The 20,191-nt window shown below is 31.3% G+C and overlaps 3 protein-coding genes across 5 annotated transcripts; 1 reads left to right on the top strand and 2 right to left on the bottom strand.

Moving 5' to 3' along the window:
• The first annotated feature begins 3,190 nt into the window (after positions 1-3,190).
• On the top strand, positions 3,191-7,059 carry LOC114186740 (mitochondrial carrier protein MTM1). 3 transcript variants are annotated; one of them, XM_028074731.1, is made up of 10 exons: positions 3,191-3,482; positions 3,576-3,650; positions 3,725-3,838; positions 4,433-4,492; positions 4,604-4,774; positions 4,847-4,943; positions 5,143-5,234; positions 5,320-5,469; positions 6,083-6,158; positions 6,254-6,311. In XM_028074731.1, the coding sequence occupies exons 1-9, from the start codon at positions 3,333-3,335 to the stop codon at positions 6,107-6,109; spliced, it is 936 nt and encodes a 311-aa protein (XP_027930532.1). In that variant the 5' UTR covers positions 3,191-3,332; the 3' UTR covers positions 6,110-6,158; positions 6,254-6,311. The 3 variants fall into 3 exon arrangements, with proteins under 3 accessions (XP_027930532.1, XP_027930529.1, XP_027930531.1); XM_028074728.1 differs by lacking the exon at positions 6,083-6,158 and adding an exon at positions 6,424-7,059 and having other exon boundaries at positions 3,192-3,482; positions 6,254-6,312; XM_028074730.1 differs by lacking the exon at positions 6,083-6,158 and adding an exon at positions 6,424-7,059 and having other exon boundaries at positions 3,192-3,482; positions 4,847-4,928; positions 6,254-6,312.
• Positions 7,060-9,360: 2,301 nt separating this feature from the next.
• LOC114187529 (arabinogalactan protein 20) lies at positions 9,361-10,405 on the bottom strand. The gene is made up of 2 exons (XM_028075797.1): positions 10,060-10,405; positions 9,361-9,676 (listed from the first exon to the last, which is right to left on the bottom strand). The coding sequence occupies exons 1-2, from the start codon at positions 10,184-10,186 to the stop codon at positions 9,576-9,578; spliced, it is 228 nt and encodes a 75-aa protein (XP_027931598.1). The 5' UTR covers positions 10,187-10,405; the 3' UTR covers positions 9,361-9,575.
• A 2,146-nt stretch (positions 10,406-12,551) lies between these two features.
• On the bottom strand, positions 12,552-18,895 carry LOC114186550 (tubulin gamma-1 chain). Its single transcript, XM_028074485.1, has 12 exons — positions 18,592-18,895; positions 17,814-18,014; positions 17,170-17,281; positions 16,374-16,774; positions 16,086-16,139; positions 15,906-16,010; positions 15,020-15,094; positions 14,886-14,930; positions 14,580-14,708; positions 14,345-14,449; positions 14,195-14,271; positions 12,552-12,872 (listed from the first exon to the last, which is right to left on the bottom strand). Exons 1-11 carry the CDS (start codon positions 18,718-18,720, stop codon positions 14,203-14,205), a joined length of 1,425 nt encoding a protein of 474 aa, XP_027930286.1. The 5' UTR covers positions 18,721-18,895; the 3' UTR covers positions 12,552-12,872; positions 14,195-14,202.
• Positions 18,896-20,191: the final 1,296 nt, after the last annotated feature.

The raw sequence follows: 20,191 nt of genomic DNA on the forward strand, positions 1-20,191 counted from the left end.
ATAATGAAAACATTTTTCTGCGATAAACAGACGTAAAGATACTGCCAGTATTTTATAGACTTTAATGAATAAACTTATAGTGAATAAGTCTAATAATTTTAATTCCACCATAAATAAATTTATTTGAACTTTTAAACTCATTCTTAATAAAAATGTACATATGGAGAAAAAGATACTTGGAATCACTGATGAGGTTCCAACCTGAAAGGCCTAGTATACTTCACTTTGGTAAGCAAAGCAACCAGCCCTGACATACAATAGTATGTTTGTTCGAATACACTCTAGCCTAGGAACCTTCATGTTGCGCGTACTTCTCAAAAATAGATAAACAATGTGAAGACAGGCGAAAATATTACGATGTTGTGACTAACCAGGGAATAGGTCGGAATGACTTCGGCACAGGAGTAGAGAATGCCTCTGCTTAATAAATTGTAATGAGGATTATATAAATTTGTGTTCAAAGATGGAACAGTAAGAAGAGAATTAAATTAATTAAACATATTTAATAAAACCTAAAACCAATTAAACACTGCAAACCCTAGGTCTATAGGATTAGGCTCATTAAAGTAGTATAAAAAATACTATTTACGAGGTAAAGAAATCATGTTATTGTTTATTATTCCTGTCATTTATTGCTCTGTCACTGACTTGATTATCAGAGTGACTTTACAGGCCTCACCACCCGTTGGACCCTTCATCGGAAGAAAATATTTTGGCTTTTGAACTTAAACGTTGAAATGAAGAAAGTGGACTTGTGCATTCAGAATTTCTTTGTCTCCAATACAACTTGTGTTTACAAGTATATCTTTACTCTGCAGGAAAATAAATATTTGTATTTTATTGAGAAGGAAAATTCTATATTCATATAAGAAGAAGTCGATTATTATATTTGTATTGTTAATGTAGAGTGAATAATTTTTATCTTATCAATTATATATTATTATGGCGTGTTATTGATTTTTTTTATTATGTCTATAATAATTTCTGATAAATAAAAGTATTATTTTAGCGAAGTCTGTGTGGACATAGACTATCTAAATTTAATTGGTTGAATTTAGAGGAAGTTGTTGGGAGTATTTAAATAAAACTTACATACTTTTTAAATAGTATTTAAATCTTATATAATGATTAATGAAAAATTTATTCATAAATATCTATAATGTATGGATAAATATTGACTATTGATTATGCATATCGAAAAGTTATGATAATTATTTATAAATGTGATAAATATACGATTATTTTTGTTTAAATCCAAATTATTATTATATATATATATATTAAAAGTTATCAATATAAAAAATATAAACTATTATCATCATTAAAATATTATTTTTTTTATAAATTAAATACTTTATTAATAAATATAGATAAAATATTAAAGAAATTTTCAGAAATATTTAGATAAAACTCACATACTTTTAAATAATATTTAAATCTTATATAATGGCTAATGACAAATTTATTCATAAATATCTATAATGCATGAATGAATTATGTATATTCCATACAAAACATGTTCGACATTAGGTTACATTTATTTTAAAGTTTGTAGGTTATGACATGCAATATATGCATTGTAAAGTAATTTTTAAAAACATGGTAAATATACGATTGTTATTGTGTGAATTTAAATTAAAATTATAAATGAAAAATTATAAATTATTATCATTATAAAAATAATTTTTTATAGATTAAATACTTCATTGATAAATATAGGTAAAATATCATAAAGAATCAAATATACATATATATCAGATGCAAATGCATATTTGACACCAATAATCTAAGTTGAAGTATCTGTGTATGACAAATAATATTAAAAAAGAAAAAATAAAAATAAGTCAAATTACTTTTTTAAACTAATTTTGCTTTATACAAGTTTTTTCATATTAATTTCTTTAAACATTTTTTTTCACGGTTGGTATTCTTAAATAATAAAAGAATAAATGTTATTTTTTATGATTTAAGTTTTTATGAAAAATCAACTAAATAAATCAGAATTTAAATCTGTGATCATGGTTTCCTAAATAGATGATTGATTATGTTCACTTTTAACATTATCACATTCTTAACGGGATGAGTTCATCCTTTGTGATTTATTTACTTATATTCTAATTAGGTAACTTATTTTCTTTATTTGCTTAATCAACAACACCTACTTTTCATGTTCTATAGTGTCAATGTCTCATTACAGCAAAAGTCACATTTTTAGATATATCCTCTTTTCGCTGAAAACTAATATCAAATAGGAAAGCGGGCCAGACTCCAGGGCAGGGCTAAAGCCCGCTATGGTGCATCCAGTGTGAACCGTCAGACCGGTTGCATGGACCGAGTTTTTTTCAAATTAAAAATAATTTAAAAAATAATATTTTATATTTGAAAATGTAATCATATAATTATATTATAATTTATTCATTAATAATCATAAATTAGCTTTCAGTTATTAACTATATTAAAGTAATTTAATATATAAAAATAAATTTAATTTATTTAATTAAAAATATTAATTAATATATTACATTTCTTAAAAATACAATGTTTTATATATATATATATATATATATATATATATATATATATATTAAAATAAGTGTAAAATTAAATAAACCGACAAATCGAATTTTAATCTAGATTTTCGCAGAATCATATAATTGAATTGAAAACGATTTGTGCCTATCACTATTTTATGTTAATACATCACAATTAGCATGAGGTTATAGTGTAAAGAAATAATTAACTCAGTGAATATGTATTATCAGTACAATTTTTTTTTGCACCGATAGAATATTAAAAATAGCTATTTATGTAATCTTTTAAATTTGTTATCGTAAAATTAAAAAAACTCACAAATATAGAATATTTTTCATTAAAAGATAGTGTAGAATCATTTTATTATTATAAAATATAAATATATTATTCATATTTATTTGACTGTAAATATTTGACTACCCTTAGTAAATTTAAAATTCTTTCTTACAGTAATATTTACATAACAAAAATACAAGAGTACTGTTTATATATCATCCGAGTATTTTTCTATCTTATCTCTCCGAAATAAAATCGTTCGGACATATTTATCGTACAGCAAAGTATAATTGAATAATATTGTAAAGAAAACAATAGAAAAAAAAAAAGAATTTGTTTGGTTTCTAGAATTTTCGTGTCCGAAAACAGGTTTAGTTTGGAGTCTACAAGTCCAAACCACACACAGCTGCCTCACACGCATGTGTATTGGTGTATTGTTCGGCGCCCTCAAATTGACGCCACGAATCCCTCTTTCTCTCTGCAAGAAGAAACCAAAAACCTAATTCATCGTTACGCCGTGTCTGATGTTGATTCCCAAAATAATTTCTCCAATGTCAAGACCACATATCGATACCGATTCCGACACGCAACTGAGAATCGAAGAACGAGCTTTCTCCGCCGCTGGTGCCGCCTTCCTGTCCGCCATTCTTGTTAATCCCCTTGATGTTGCCAAGGTATCCATTATTTTTTTGGTTTTCGTTAGTAAAAGCAGTTCCAATATAATTGTATGAACGAAATGTCATGGTGACATACCACTCTACTTTCAGACAAGACTACAAGCACAGGCTGCAGGTGTTCCCTACCAAGGTGATTGCCGAATGACGCCTTTCCAAGCGAACACGGTAACGATTATCCAAAGTTTATTTTCTTTATCTGGATTGAGTTTTGTTCAGTTTTAACTTTTGTTTATTTTCAGAGGCTACAAGATGTTATGTGTCCTGTTTCTGGCTCCCAGCCATCTCGGCCATGTACTTCTGGGTGTTACACCTATAAAGGGACATTAGACGTATTTTACAAAGTTATACGACATGTAAGTGCATTTATGTGCTGTTTTAAGTTGTGGTGGGTTGCAAAATTTCCCTCCACTCTTGTCAAACCTTCATTTTCTCATTGTTAAGATAGTTATTAGTTAACATAGTGACTAGTTCTGTATACCGGATTATTTTCTCATAATGAAAAATCAGAAATTTATACTGCGTCGTCCATAAAGACATGTTGTGTAGGTGGTCTTGTCGGTTGTCATTCAGCCTTGATTGCGCGTAATGATGTTTCCTTAGAGTTTTTTAGTACTGCTCATTAAAGGGAGAAAGAAGGAGACAATGCTAATTCTGTGCATTACAGTAACTAACTACCACTGATACACAGAACATTTGGGGATAGAGTTAGAAGTATATTTCTGTGTCAAACTAGTTAACTAGTTATGCCTTTGACAAGGCACAAAATATGGAAATTTGGTTGATAGTTTAGGCATATAATCCTCTTAGACCTTAGTTTGCATGAAGTTTCTGATAATATTATGATGAAATAGTTTGTAAAGAGGTTGCACGTTAAGTCATGTTTTCACAAATGCAGTAATTGTTCAAGTCTGCATCGAATAGAGGGTTCACAGGATTAACTTTTGCAGGAGGGCTTTACGAGACTATGGAGAGGCACAAGTGCAAGTTTAGCATTGGCTGTACCAACTGTAAGATATCTTTTTTGTTTAGAATTTTCTGTTCCATGATTTACGGTTTACTTTATAAGGCTCCTTATATCATATATGTTAATGGTCTTGTGTTTTTCTGCTGTCATATAGGTTGGAATCTACATGCCTTGTTATGATATTTTACGCAACATGATGGAGGAGTTTACAACAAAGAATGCTCCAAATTTAACACCTTATGTTCCGTTACTTGCTGGATCAGTTGCTCGCTCATTTGCTTGCATTTCTTGTTATCCTGTAGAACTAGCAAGGACTCGCATGCAGGTAATATTTTTAAATGCTAAAGTTGGGAGTATGTTGAATTTCTATTCTTACGTGTTTTCTTTCATTCTTTAGGCATTTAGAATAACCCAAAGTGGCAAGCCTCCGGGGGTGTGGAAGACATTGCTTGGAGTCGTTCACCCTGACAAGGGCACAAGTATTTTTCAAAGCTGTTAGTGTACTCTTGGCATCTTTTTTGATTAATCTTTCTCCATTTAATTTATGAGTTTGTACGTGATAACTGATTAGGCGTACTTTTCTTCATAAACCTTTCTCGTATAAATGACCAAGTTTGCAGTTTCTGTTGGACTGCATGATGTCTGTGTTCTTTTGGTTGACTCTTTGTTATTCTTATTACATTTTCTGAACAGTTCACAGGTACCGTTTCTGGTGGACTGGCCTTGGAGCGCAACTTTCTCGGGATGTTCCATTCTCTGCTATTTGTTGGTCAACCCTTGAGCCAGTGAGATTTTGTTACATATAATGAGGAGTTCATTTTTAGTTTTTGTTTAGGGTATTATGTCTTAACTTTGGAACTTATTTTGCAGATTAGGAAAAACATTCTGGGCCTAGTGGGGGATAAAGAAAGTGCAGCCACTGTCCTTGGAGCAAATTTTTCTGCTGGTTTTGTTGCAGGAACTTTGGCATCTGCTGTCACATGTCCATTAGATGTGGCAAAAACTCGACGACAGATAGAGGTTATTTCTCAAAGCCCCGACTTTGTATAAAATTTCTATTCCATTAATAACCCTACCACTGCCAAGAAAAGGCAGAAATTTAGACCTTGCATCTTCAGGAAAAGTAATCAACCTAGGTTCTCGTTGAAGGTGACATTTATGATTTAGAAAATACCAGCTAGCTCCTGTCCTGAGTCAAACAGCCTGTGTTGCTATTCTGTTTTGGCTTTTAAACCTCTAAGCCAAGCCTCAGAAATCAATCAGAATTTGATATCAAATAGATTATAAAGTTTATTACAACTTTACTGACTTTTGATTCTTTCTAGAGTGCCCTGCAAGGGGTTGGATGTGCTGTATGTGCATATTTTCACCTGTTCTTGTTTGTCATTATTTGTGAACATATGACGTCGGGCTTCAAATTTAATGAAAAATTCTAAGCAAGTTCAACCCATTTAGAATATTTAGCCATTGTTAAATTAAAGTAAGCTCTGGTCATATGTAAGATTAACTTTAAAAGTCGTATAATTGCCCATTGATATGGTTTTCGAGCAACTCTAATCTTTAATGAACGGCTAGTAGGCAATTTATTTACAGGGATAGTTTCCTAATGTAGAATCGACCATTTTCTTTACAGGGATATTTTCCCAATGTTTTGGTGTGATTCTCCCCCATCCACTCATCGCCATATTTAAATTTCAACGGGGAATAATGTACACATTGAATTATTTTGCACTCATAAAATACATAGTTTGATGATTGATTTTTTTTTTCTTTCTAAAAAATGGTCTTATTTGCATTTTTTCAGAAGAATCATGAAAGAGCGTTAAAGATGACAACAAGAACAACATTAATTGAGATTTGGAGGTATGTGCATCTTCCTAAACATGTTATTGGTACGACTGAACATTACTTTAGAGGTAAATTTTGGACTTAGGCTTGTTAACTGACCTTGGGACTAACACTTTCTTGGGACAGGGATGGAGGATTAAGAGGACTATTTACAGGTGTTGGTCCTCGCGTATTACGTGCTGGTCCATCGGTTGGCATAGTTATCTCCTTTTACGAAGTTGTCAAGTATGGCTTACAGCATACACGTCCCACTTCATAGAAAATATTTCTTTGGTGTAGGCTTCTAACTCCAATTTTCAAGTTAGTTTAGTAGTTAATTACATCCAAGACAGCAATCTCATGCCCAATGAATCATGATCCTGATGTTTCAAGAACTCAGCTCAAGAGGCAACAGAACAGACCGGTATAATTGTAGTCCCCCTTGTATACGTTTGACGTATAATTTTGATCTCAATTGCAACACAGAAGAAAAGTTAATAAATGCCTTTGTACAAATGGTACAAATTGATACAGTCAGTTTCATCAGCAAGTTGATTAACTTGCACATACAAAATAGGTCTTGTTTTATTCAATTGAAATTCACACGATTTGTTGTATTTGATGAATTATCACAAGCCCAATTCATTAACTTTTATGGGCAAAGATTCTTTCGATATTTCAATTTCTTAGACAATTATTTTTGTAAACTAGGGCACTTTTATAGGGAAAAATACTCATGTCGGATTATTTAAAAAAACATTTTTCGTTGGTTGTTTTGATCGAGTCAGAAGGCTAAGTTTCCAGTCAAAACTATGAATTGTATGTCTCTGTTTTTTTCTTCAGTTCTGGAATTGATTCTCAATGTCATGTCACAGTATAAACTAAGAAACAAACTAGGACGAATGAATCCCATTTAAAGTGATTCAGCTGTACTAAAATGTTGGGTATTGCAACTACATAATGTATGTACATGTCCTTTTATTTTTAGTGATATATCCTTTCTTATTCTGTGAGTTTCTTGGATCTTGTCTTATGCATTGTCATAACACAAATAATTTCCCCAACATTAGTTATACAAATTGGGAAAAATCAACCATTCAACAAAACTTGTTTCTTATAATTTAACAGTGGTGATGTTTCTAACGTCACTAGCAGAAATGAATTCTTTTCAAAATACAGACTATCCAAGAATTACATTTTTGTAATATTGTCAAGTTTTCAAGTTTACCAGATTCGTTAGATTCTTGATTGTAGATTACGTCAGAATGATTTGAACTATCACAAATAAAAGGACTGGGTATTATGAATTTTATAGAATTTTCTAAAATATTTATATTAAAATTTTATCTCAGATATTGAACCAAAATTTCTGACCATAGAAAGTTATCGCGTGTTATAGAAGTCTTCAGTCTTACACATACGCAAATGTAAATCCATTGAGAGATTTTAAAATCTTATTATATCAATGGAACGAATCAACATGTAATTATGATGAAAAAAAGAAGAATAAAGATGTAATTTACATAATTGGCAATGGAAAAGATGACGCTTTTTAGTGTTTGGGTGAGCATGTGTAAAATTGATTTTGTAAAACTAGTTTTAGTTCTAATTAATTGTGAAGCAAAATGTTTGTTTGAACATATTTATTCTAAAAACATGAATAATGCTTGTTTTTGGTTCCTTAAAATATATATTGAACTTAAGTTTGATCATCACAAAAAGTTAAATGTTTTCTTATCATCATATTTACCCGTACCTTAATTCTACTTTAATCTTTTGTCAGATTAATAGTAGAATTCAATATAAATTTTTGAATCCTAGAAACAAAGTTGCTTAAACTTAAAATTATGTATTTAATTCAATATGAGCCCAACATTGTGTTTTAGTTTAGAATTTTCAATACATGGGTGATTGTTATTTCATATGACGTGACTAATTTGTTTCAAAGCAAATCCATGCATTTTGTGAATAATATTTTGGATAATGTTATTTTGACTATTAAATTTTGATAATTTTTTCTTATAACATAAGATGTCATCTTTTAAATGATTTTGAAATATTTAGAATGAAAAAATAGAAAAATGAAAAATCACTTAGAAGATGTCACTTAAAGTTATAAGAGAAAGTTATCAAAATTTAATAGTAAAAAAATTATTTTGGTAATATTTTTCACCAACTATGTTTTTGGTCCATCCAACCCACGCATGTTAGACTTTTGACGTGAAATTATTTGAAAAGCATAATGTGTAGTTCATTGTTCGGATCCACAAAAAAGTTCAAATCAAAACTATGAAATAGTGCGAAGTTAAAATTATATCCTCCATTAACTAGAAAATGTATACGACTAATTAATTGGAGGAGGATTTGAAGAATATTTGCAGCCATACCCAATAAAAAAAGGTATTTTATCAAAGTGAATTTCAAGATATTATGCCTTATATGTCTTTTTTTCAGGTTATATCGGAACACATTCTTTTATCTTCTTATATACTACCACATGAGTGTTCTCTTTTGTTCTTATGCAACTTCTTTAATAATTTAAGAATAATTAAAAAAAAATGTTTAAGAATAATATATTAACATTTTTTATGTATGAAGACAGAGTTTTAATAAGATAAATTTTAAATAAATAAATAATAAAAGAATATGTAACCAAAGGATAAATGCTATTTTTTATTTTATTTATTTAAAATTCAAATTCTATAACTCCAAATTCATAGAAGAATATGATTATTGTTAGTGGGAAGAACATACAACAAAAACTCCAAAGTCAAGCTGTTCAAATGAGGTTTGACAGATAAAATGAAACTTGTTGGAAGCAGGAAGCACCATGATGGTTTTTTTTTAGATGTGAATGTGACCTTATCTCAATTTACCTAAGAATTAACTTTACTTTTAACCCAATTAACCCAAGACCTCAAAATAATAAATTTCTAATTTTTTTTTACATAATATTTAATTTGTTATTTCTATTGTACTTTCTGATTGTGGGAAGTAATATTATCCAAGCAAAAGAAGCTAATTTAAACTATGTTTAAATATAATGTTGATTTGTTAATTATAATAATAAAAAAATGATAATGATGGTCTGACAAAACACACTATTTCCTCCATTAACAATCATCCAACATTAACCAGAAACAACCAAAGAGGTAACAGAATGTAAAATAGGGACATTAGAAGAGAAAAAAAAAACACTCACTAGAACAAACATCCTTATCCATGGTAATACATTCAACCTCTGCAAGCTCCTACTATGTTCAATTCCTACGGTAAACAGTTACAGATATATAATTCATTCATAACTGATGAGAAAACGCATCAAAGGGGTGGATGAGGTACGTCAGCACCAACGCCACAAGCATCAGTATATATGCAATTCCCTGGTCTATCGAAGTACCTGAACATCAAAAACCCAGAAACATCAGCTAAAAACAAACACCATATTCACCAACTTTCATGTCATGTCATGTCATGTCATGCAAACTAAATTCGAACTCAAATGTCTCACTGTATTGTTGACATTAATAATTTCATTATGACAACTGAAAAAACTATGGTGAACAAGTACATGTAAGATAATTCAGGGACCATGTTCGGATCTAGATCTCCTCAACTAAACTAGATTCCAACATCTACTTCTTCCACATCTGAAAGATCAAATTCAACCTAGAACTAAAACGAGTTTCTTAAAGACATGTAAAAATTTCAATATTCAATGCAGCACTGCATTGCTGATTCTTTCAGATGGAGAAGGAGGAAAAAGGTTTCAATGGTTTTTACCATCACTGGAAGGAGCAGGAGCAGGAGCAAGAGAAAGGGTCTGTGCTTGAAGAACAGGAGGTGAAAAAATGGCAAAGATAAAAGTGTAGATCGCCAAAACTTCAGAAGCTGCTCTGAAAAATGCCATTTTTGTTTGAAACTCTCACTTGGGTGTATGTTTCTATAACACAAAATCAAAAGCAGAAAGAGGTTAATAAGTGTTGAATATAAACTGAAATGGAAGCACTTTTATATGAAAGAATAGCAGTTAGTGAGTGAGGAGATATGAAAAATGATGGCATCTTTGTAGAGATTTGAGTGTCTCTCTTCCTTCTCTTTCGATGTTGTAATGGGACCACCCACCAACTGTTATGACACATCTTTTCTTGTGTTATTTTGAAATGGATCAAAGAAGGCCATGTGCCAGTTTTTTATTCTGTTTTTTTTTTTTGTTCTTATATTTTGTTGCCACATGCATGTGTCTTAGACTTAATCTTCTATAAGTATGTTTGCCAAAACAAAGTGGAATATACTTTTTAATTTCTTGGATTCCTTTGTCTACCCATTTGAATTTTAGAAAGCTGATATCGGAAACATTTTTTCTATACAATTATTATCTCAATCAATACTGTTTTGACTAGGAATTAAATAAATAACAGTCAACTACTTGAATAGTTAATGTTAGTTGGGTTTTCTTTTTTTTTTTTTTATATTTTTTTTTAACAATGTTTTTCACAACTTTGACTGGATAAAATGAAGGGATGTATATCCTACTTTTATTTTTAAAATAAAAATCCATGGAGATCTTCATTTCTATATTTAACAGGTATGATACTTTTGTCTTATATTTATACTTAATTTTTTTTAAATATTTTTTTACAACAAAAATCACTATAAATAAAATATAATATTATTGATGTTTCAATTTTAGAAACGCAAACACACAGTAAGGATAATATCCATATAATAAACAGGTCATTTATCACAATAGTACATATTTCTTTTTCTATGAACTTCGAAGGTTTGGATTACTGTATTACAGTTCTTATGTTTGAGTTGTATAAACAAATAAAATGTGGAACTTCAATTCCAAATTTATCAGAACTTTGGTGAGATAATCATGTGTAGTGTTATATCTAGTTTGAATAAAACAAAATTCATTTAGGTATCAGACGAAGATTTCGAGGACCATGAACGGTGATGTGAGTTTATAGTTTAGGCTTTTAAAAAATAAAAACTAGTGAAATAGAAAGCTCTTAAAAATTTGACTTGTTATGGACTATATGTGGTGGAAAGAAAGAGGAATCAAAAGCTTAAGTTTTATGATACCATGGACCACGAATTGATTGATATTTTGAATGGAAAGTTGGGTGGACCAAAGGTTTAAAGAGATTATGTTTGGAAGGGTTATTAGATTAGTTAGTGTGGTTTGAGAAAAAAAATGGAGATTATGTTTGAAGATGAACTAAATCCGTGTCTAAAGGTGAACACAACATGAAAACAGAACATCCCATGTGTTCATGAATCATAATATTATGGCCTCACACCACATTTATTTATTTTTTTTCTCCGATGCATTAACTAATTTCTTCTCCCATTCAACCCAACATTTTCTACCTAAACATCTCTTTAATACAAAAGACAAGAATTCGTTATAGATATAAGAATGTACTTCTCAAAATTAAGATTTTTTTTTTTTCCAAGGAGAAGTTTAGAGGAAAAAAAGGGGTTGGGACCTGTGAAATTATTATTCAGGATGTTTAATAAGAACATTTTGTGTTGTCATTCTCAAGCCACAAAGGTAAGTTTGTAAAAAGATTTATACTTTGACCACCTATGCACAAAAATAACATCCTTTGTGTTCAAATTACATAAAAATGACCACCACAACAATTCAAACGGCAACTAGAATAACAGCATTCTCAATGGGTCAATTTATTTTAGGTTTTAATAAAATTATTTCTCACAAGAAATAATTTTAAATAAATAATGTTAAAAAAATGTTTTTGGTTAAAAAATAACTATGATTATTTGGATTGTCAAATCTTACATTATAAAATAAAAAAATAAATAAAAAAACTCATTTCAAGGTCAAGTGTACCCAGCCTAACTTTGACACCTAGAAAAAGTTAAGGATTTATGTAGGCCAAGAGCAAGACATTTTCCCGTTGATCACGTCAGCTTTCTTAACAAGTGCAATGAGAGTTTTGTTCTGTTCACAAAAAATTAGGATTATTTAAATGTTAAAACGTTTTTTTCTTAGTTGGCAAACCGATTTTTCGTTCTACAGTATTTGTTTGATCTGTAACCAAATGCAGTTTTGTTGTCTTAGAGAGTATGCATACATTTGTTGTTTTTTATTTTTTTTTTCAATAAGTCACTTTCTCTAATTTATTAGTAGACAAAGATCACAGGTCACTGTGTCGATAATTGAAGAATCCAAAGCAATTCAAAGGGGACCGTATAAGAGATGAATCTCTGCACCACGTGAATGGTGTAAATCTATGGCCACATTATTTGAAATATATCAAGATTCATGTTAAACAGCAAGATTACCAAACAAACACGCCAGATCCAGTTGATGAAACTGGGTTCCTTAATTCTCAACATTTAAACGTTCATCCAACAAACCATTTACATTGCTAAAAATTAACCAATACAGAGAGATTCTGTACTCAATCTCCCTTGGACACAAATGATTAGCAAACAGATACAAACCAAAATAATCACACTGCAAACCAGCTCATATCCCTAAAATGGTAGAAAACTTCATTATAAACCTTGTTGATCTTACACAAAAATCCTTTCCTTTTTTTACGCTTCACTTCTGGTACCTGCAATGATTTGGTTCAGGCTCGTCACTTTTCTATCAAGTATTCAAAAGATTCCCAAAAGATGTGGTTTTTCCTATTTAAGAAATTTTCAAAATATTGGACTTCAAGTGAAAATTAGTTACTGTGATGTGACACTTTCTTGTGCACAGACAGCATAAGGTTTCATTGTCAGGGGATCAGATATTCAAATTTAAAATCGATATATTTAGAAATTGTTCACTGTAAAATTCCAATTTTCTAAGTCGAAACTCCAAAAAGATGAGAAGTTGGAGTAATAGGACAATACAAAGTATTACATTAAATGACTAGGACATGGATTTTTCAATGGGTGCGAAAAATATCTCATAAAGTACATAAATGCAAAAATATTTATATAATTTGAAGTACTTGAACATCATCCCAGGTTATGAATTGAATAGGTATAAAGAGATTTACGACACCCTGCTCAATCAGATGAACTAGAATCCTTTAACATCATCCCATACTTTTATATGAACATCTAATATATTGCTTAACATACTAGTAATATCTTTAATTAGAGTGCATAATAAAATTATGCAAAATTTAATATGCAAACACAATTATAATGATAATATTTGGATGTTCCAGAAAGCACGCCAGACAGGGAGAGAAAAGATGTGATGGGGCCAGGTAGATTGGAGAAAATAACACGGAAAAGAAAATTTTATTTTTATGGAAAATAGACCCAGAACATTTCTGTACCAAGCATTCACAGTTCACAGGGTAAAAGACACTGCAGGAAGAAAAACAGACCAAAAGATTACTCTTGGCTGATTGAACCTAGAAGGCAGACATTTAAACTTATCCAGGTTTAACATTCAATTTCAACCTTCATTTTCCTGTCAACGAGCGAAACATTGATATGTGATTTTTTTAAAGTACAAATAGATATATTTAAAATTACAAGAGAAATATGCATAATAATCTAAATATACAAATAAAAATATTTAGAGGAAAGAAATATTTTTTCTTTAGAGTTGAAAATATAAGTATTTAATTTGTAAGAAGAAAAAAACATTTTAACGTAAAATAATAAAAACAGAGATTCGAAGGATGAATAACAGAAACTTTAATGCAAAAAAGAACATTGCAATTAAAAAAATTCAAGGATTTTAAATAATATAACAAATAAGTGCTAACGGTAAAACCACATGTCACAAGGAGAAAAAGAATAAAGTAAGAGATATTCTCATGTCAAAAAATGTGAACTTAAATTTATAAAAAGTGGATGTCTGATTTATCTTTCTAGAGAAGGAAAGTAAAACCAAATCCAGAAACTTAAAGCCTAAATTATAGCTTACATGGTTTTTCACGCTACTGATTTTGGATCCAATGACCCTGCAGCATTGCCTTCTCCCGTTAGCATGTTGTTTGGATCCTAAACCAGAGGGTAAATAATTAGCAGTTCGCAAGATGTGCTTAAAATGGTAAGACGGTTGCAGAGAACCTACCTCCATTCCCCATTTGATATAATCTGGAGACTCACAGGCCTTATATTCATCAACCAAACTCTCAATTATGTCCCTTGATTCATCAAATTCTGAGAGGTCATTATCCTGTCCATTTTTTATTGATGTCAGTCATCACATGATATGTCAAGTATTAGGTGAAGTTGCTACAAGACAAAGAAGCATTTAACAGCTGCAGATTTATATCAGATTATGCAAATGAAACTGTCACACTTACGGCAAACATTGGGAACTTCCTGTACGCGTCTATAAAGGCTTGTTTCTTTCTTAACTTCTCATACTGGCTCAGAGTTTTACTGAAAAGATGACGGATGCTAGTATGGCTTGCCAGCATAAGGCCACTGACCTACCAAATGCAGCAGCACCTATAGGTTATTTCACAACCCGATTTCTTGCTTTTTAACCTCAACAAAATTCTTAAAAAAGAATATGTACATCGATCTTTCTCCATCATAATAAGGTAAAAAAGCAGAGAAGTAATATAAACATCAAAAGACTGAAATAAAAAGGATGAGAGTCCCACCCTATGTGCAGTTTGAACATATGGAGACTTCCTTGATAGAGCAACCTACCAGGCATGCAGTTAAAGAAATATCAGATTGTCATGAAATTAAATATATGACAAATTACCCAAACACCACTTTAATTTGCGCAGACCTGAATACTTGCAGGACCCCACTCAATAAAGTTAACTAGTTTTCTTTCACGTATCCTCTGCAAACTTTCATGAACCTAAATCCATGGAGAAAGATAAAATCACGACATAGTATAATAGATCTGTTCAAATATATACATACTAGATATATGATACTTCATGATAACAAATCGATCTAGGCAAGCGGGAACTTGATGAAAAACTTCCAAAAATACACAAATCAGCACAAAACTCGAAATGGTCTCCCTACCAGAGGACGGTTAATATAATTTCTATTAAAAAAGTACTTCTAATTTTTCAATGTATTTTTACTGAAGTACAGAATTGCTTAAGATTTTACGTGATAGAGAACAAGTGAGAAGTATAAAATATGATATTGAACATCGAAATCACACATTACAGTCATAGACTTGCTGTATCAGAGACGGAAGCCTCCTACAGACAGTAGTTTCTATTATTTAAATGTATAGTCCGAATACAAAATTTATATCCAACAGTTTCTAATACAAAACCAATTACTAGCAATTATTTTCTACAGATAACTGCCATCTTGAACTTGTAATACATAATACAGAACTAATTTCTAAAGTGGCTGTTTCTTACACACAATTATCATTACTGTCCCTGACTATCAGTTCCTATAACAGAAGAAGCAAAACATTTAATTTAAATAGAAGCAGAAAAGTACCACTTCAACTACAAAACAGCAGTAGCAGAAGCACACATATAAATATGTCTCTTTGTATTAAAAGCATAGATTACAAAACAGGTATAAACAAGCAGTTTGCAAATAGCTGCCAAGATGATTTTCTATGTTTAACTTGGTTTCAATTAACAAAATAGCGAATTTCAGAAGTATTGATAATACTGCAAAATTATTCTGGTTACCTGAGTTGGATCAACCTCTCCTTGGATGATATTCAGAATTGATATGTATTTTGCTTGGCTAGCATCTTTGGTCCGAGCATAAGAAGAGACCATAATATTCTTTGCCTGCCATGAATATAATTGTCAGTAAAGAACATAGCCATTCACTTTGAGGCTTAACTGCTGAGGAAGTCATAATACCTGTAGAAGTCTTCTCATAACGTCAAGTACAGTAGTCTTACGAATTACATTAGCCTGCAAGGAAGTATCATCAATTTTTTCAATGTTTCTCCGGAAGTGTTACAGGAAAAATCACATTCATGACAAGTGGGTGCATATACCAATCAGATTACAAGAGAGTAAAATAGGGGGGAAGAGATGAATTCATAATTTCTGTGCTGATCTTTACATGTTAAGACACAAAATTGTGTGAAAACTTTGATGCTCCAAAATCAATTTTTTTCGGAAAAAAATTGACAGTTATCTCACCTGACGTTCCACTGTCAAAGGTGTATATCCTGTCATTAGGAAATGGCATCTTGGTGTTGGAATCAAAGAGGCAAGAAGGCCAACCAAGTCATTATTCATGTACCCTGGATAACGAAGAGTTGTTGTACTTGCAGACATAACAGTAGAAACTAAGGAATTTGTTTGAGCAAATGTAGGGTTGGATAAATGAAGCCGTTCCACAGCAATTCTATTTAGTGCAGTATTGTCAAGAACTACAACACAGTCAGCATTAAGTGTCAGTCTCTTGAGTGTCAAAAGTGAATTGTATGGCTGGACCACCACATCACTCGTCTCCATTTGGTTAGGAAACACACTGTATGTCTGAACTAGTTTTTTGCTGTAACGGTCATTCAGAGTCTCCAACAAGTATGAGCCCATACCTTCACACAAGCAAGGAAGTGTACTCAGTACACGAGAGAAATTAAAAAATAATTGTAATAAAACTACAGGTGAGGCATACTTGAGAAATCTCCAAAAACTTTCATCTTGTACATGTAGAAATTTCAAAGGCAAATAGGAATTCCAACCACTGTATTCTAAGCAATTTTAGCCCGACAAAAGCTAAAAGGTGGAATGTTCAATTTCCTCTCTTAAGGGTGCAATTAATTGATTGTTTAGTTTAATAAAGTGTATGAAGCAAGTCCAAATTTAGTCGTTCATTTAACAAATCTTTTACTTTTTCAGATGTAGCCGACAAACAAATGCTCAAATAAGAAGAGGGGAAACTGAAGAAACTTCAAAAATTCTTTCAGGCAACGAAGAGAGGAAATGACACCTGAGCCTGTTCCTCCAGCAATTGAATGACAAAGAACAAACCCCTCAAGACTGTCACTGCCATCTGCTTCTCTATCAATCATGTCCATTATTTCTTCTTCAACATGTTGTCCCTGGACAGATACTAACAACCGTATTAGTTAAACAACAACTTTGCTTCTTCTTCCAAATGTTTAAAAACAGTCAAAATGATTCCTGTGGTAGACTTGTCAGTTATCATTTGTAAAGTTGTTGGAAAAGCGTAAATCAAGTTCAGAGTAAACTACTTATGTATAAGGCTGACAGCATCAGGTCAAACCATCTGAGACCTCGCTAGTTATAGAAAACAAAAACAAATGTTATGCATATCTAGATGTTTGGCCAACAAAATTACATGATTTTGGGAAGCAATATTTTTAAACAATAAACTAGTGTCAGTTTGTGCTTCAAGAAACATCACAGATATTGGAATGTATGTCCTTCACTGGAAAGTGCAAGAATTGATGTTGTAACTTTAAAACAGACAGGGACTCTGATGATCATGACACAAGTCTACAATAATTTATTGCTAAATATTGCGAATGTTATTGGAAGTAACAAAGACACAAAGTAAATGAATGGTTAGAAAATCTTGATTACAAAATGCTCCAGTAAGCAGTAACAGACCTGATCATATCCACTGGCCCAATTGTTTCCGGCACCACCTCCGTGATCTGAGACAAAAATGTTCTCATGATTGTAGAGATTTCGGTAGTCACTATTTTGAATTCCATTAATTACTCTTGGCTCCAAGTCAATCAGGAGAGCTCGTGGTATATAATGCTGATCATCGGCTTGGTAGAAGAACACGTCTTTCCGATCACCTCCCTGCAGCATTCTGATTAATATAAGCAAATGCAGAACTAACAGCCACCAATCACAAGATGGGCAACGGTGCATACTAATTGAATGCTTCTAATAGTTCATCGGCCACTAATCAAAAGTCATAATTAAATCAAGTTCACATAAAAGTGGAAGCAAAAAAACTTAGCAGATGCAATTTTGAGGGCTCATGGCAACTAGCAACTTAGCAAGCCAGCCACAGCAAGACATAAAAACAAAATGCCCAGTTCCCCATTTTAAAAATAACGTAAGAGAAGAAGAAAAAATAAAAGATACTTAAATGCCTTCTCCATAACAAGAAAAAATGGCACTACTCCCAAGTCCAAAATTAACAAAAGTTCAACAGAGTCCAAAGGTGGACCCTGGAGAAGTGAGATAAATGCAAATATGGCGAAATTGGGTAAATATCTATCATCCTGAGACACACGTATCCACGGAGTGGACACCCCAACTAACAATTGACGAACATTTCCTGTCAAGCGCAGGACAGAGGACACTAGCCTAAGAATGAAGGCACGGTGTTTTGAAAGACCGAAACAAAAATGGAGATTTGAAATTGAACCTGAGTGGCGAAGTCTTCGAGGATGCCGTCTTTGCTGATACCATGTTCAAGGCAGAGTTGCTTCCAGAACTCCATGCCGATCTGATTCCCACATTGGCCAACCTGAAGAGTGATGATTTCCCTCGGCATTTTTGCGGTGGTAGCTAGGGTTTGGTGGCGGGGAAGACTATGTTTTTCAAAAACAAGAATGACCCTCAAATCAATTCAAAATTATGCCTTCTTTGGTTCCAATCTTCCTTTCCCCCTTTCTTTTTGTTTTCTCAACACTCAACTCACTCACTCACTCTATTCTCCATTTATTTCTTTACATACATTTCTTTTTTATTTCATCTCTATTTTCGAAGGAGTCTTTCTTGGATTACTTTTGCTTTTTATACTTTTCTACAAATATTTGCGTTTTCATTTAGAGTTAAATTTATATGGTGAAAATATAATATTTTTATAAGTAATGAATTGAAAATAAATTTAAAGTGAGTTATTATAAAATTTAATATACATATAAATCTAGTAGTTAAGTTTTGTTCGAGATTTGAAACATATACATTTAATCTTTTTTAAAAGGAATATTTGAACAGAGCATGAATAGGGTAAAATTTATAAAGACCGACAAATTTTATCTTATTTTATTAAAACTAAAGCATAATAATAATAATAATAATAATAATAATAATAATAATAAATAAATAAATAAATAAATAAATAAGAGATTGAATAGGATTTGAATTTAAAGAAATTGAAAAAGCAAAAAAACAATGAACAAAATACAGACACGGTTGCGATCAAATAATTTAACTTTCTTGCTCAAAATGTAATCTTTTATTTTATGTGACAACCATTCGTGAAAAATAGACTTTTCCTTTTTACTTTTCAGACAAGTTCAATAATTTAGTCCTGGAACCATGATGTAGTCTTTTGTATGCTTTTCTGCTGTTAACAAGTTCTAATAAGATTGCTGACCGTTTCTCTTGTGGTCGAAAAAAAAATTGGAGAATAACTTTATTAATAAAGAAATAAAATAAACACAAAAAAATATAAGTTTAAAAAATATAAGTTCAAAATATTTTTAGATCGAGACAAGAAATAGTATAGATTTAAAATTTATTATATAATTATTAATATTTACTGTTTGGTTGTTCTAGAAAATATAAAAATTTTCAAAACATGTTATTTTTATTAGTCCAACACTATAGACAACTTTAAGCCAATGACTACAATTTAGTCTTACTAAAATGTTACATTTTAAAACCATCTAATTCTAGCTAGTAAATACTTAAACTCCACGTATTTAAAATAAGTTATACTTGTATATAAAGAGGGCAAAGAGCTTAATTGAGCAACCATTAAAATGGTTTTTGTTGATAAAAATAGGTTCAAATACTCCATTGGTCCTCATTTTTGTTGCAGAATCTCAATTTGGTCCTCGCATTTTTATTAGTCTCAATTAGGTCCTCATTTTTGTAAATTAGTATCAGTTAAGTCCTTTCCGTTAGTAGATAACTAACACCGTTAAGTAGGAGAGCCTTCCTAGGATCTGTTTGAATTGTGGCAATTGGGGCCTGGTAGACTATTGCAGACCTTGTTCGTCAGTATGAGCTTATGC

The sequence above is a fragment of the Vigna unguiculata genome, chromosome 6, assembly GCF_004118075.2.
Source record: "Vigna unguiculata cultivar IT97K-499-35 chromosome 6, ASM411807v1, whole genome shotgun sequence".
Lineage (NCBI taxonomy): Eukaryota > Viridiplantae > Streptophyta > Magnoliopsida > Fabales > Fabaceae > Vigna > Vigna unguiculata.

What these genes read in the sequence shown, in the direction of transcription:
- LOC114186740 (XM_028074728.1), top strand. Translation starts at nt 3,333, where the DNA reads ATGTTGATTCCCAAAATAATTTCTCCAATGTCAAGACCACATATCGAT. An exon ending in ATCCCCTTGATGTTGCCAAG is followed by an intron (nt 3,483 to 3,575) that starts GTATCCATTATT and finishes CTCTACTTTCAG; the next exon opens with ACAAGACTACAAGCACAGGC. An exon ending in TAGCATTGGCTGTACCAACT is followed by an intron (nt 4,493 to 4,603) that starts GTAAGATATCTT and finishes GCTGTCATATAG; the next exon opens with GTTGGAATCTACATGCCTTG.
- LOC114187529 (XM_028075797.1), bottom strand. Translation starts at nt 10,186, where the DNA reads ATGGCATTTTTCAGAGCAGCTTCTGAAGTTTTGGCGATCTACACTTTT. An exon ending in TCCTGCTCCTTCCAGTGATG is followed by an intron (nt 9,677 to 10,059) that starts GTAAAAACCATT and finishes TTTGATGTTCAG; the next exon opens with GTACTTCGATAGACCAGGGA.
- LOC114186550 (XM_028074485.1), bottom strand. Translation starts at nt 18,720, where the DNA reads ATGCCGAGGGAAATCATCACTCTTCAGGTTGGCCAATGTGGGAATCAG. An exon ending in CTTTGACAGTGGAACGTCAG is followed by an intron (nt 16,140 to 16,373) that starts GTGAGATAACTG and finishes ACTTCCTTGCAG; the next exon opens with GCTAATGTAATTCGTAAGAC. An exon ending in ATATCAAATGGGGAATGGAG is followed by an intron (nt 14,272 to 14,344) that starts GTAGGTTCTCTG and finishes CCTCTGGTTTAG; the next exon opens with GATCCAAACAACATGCTAAC.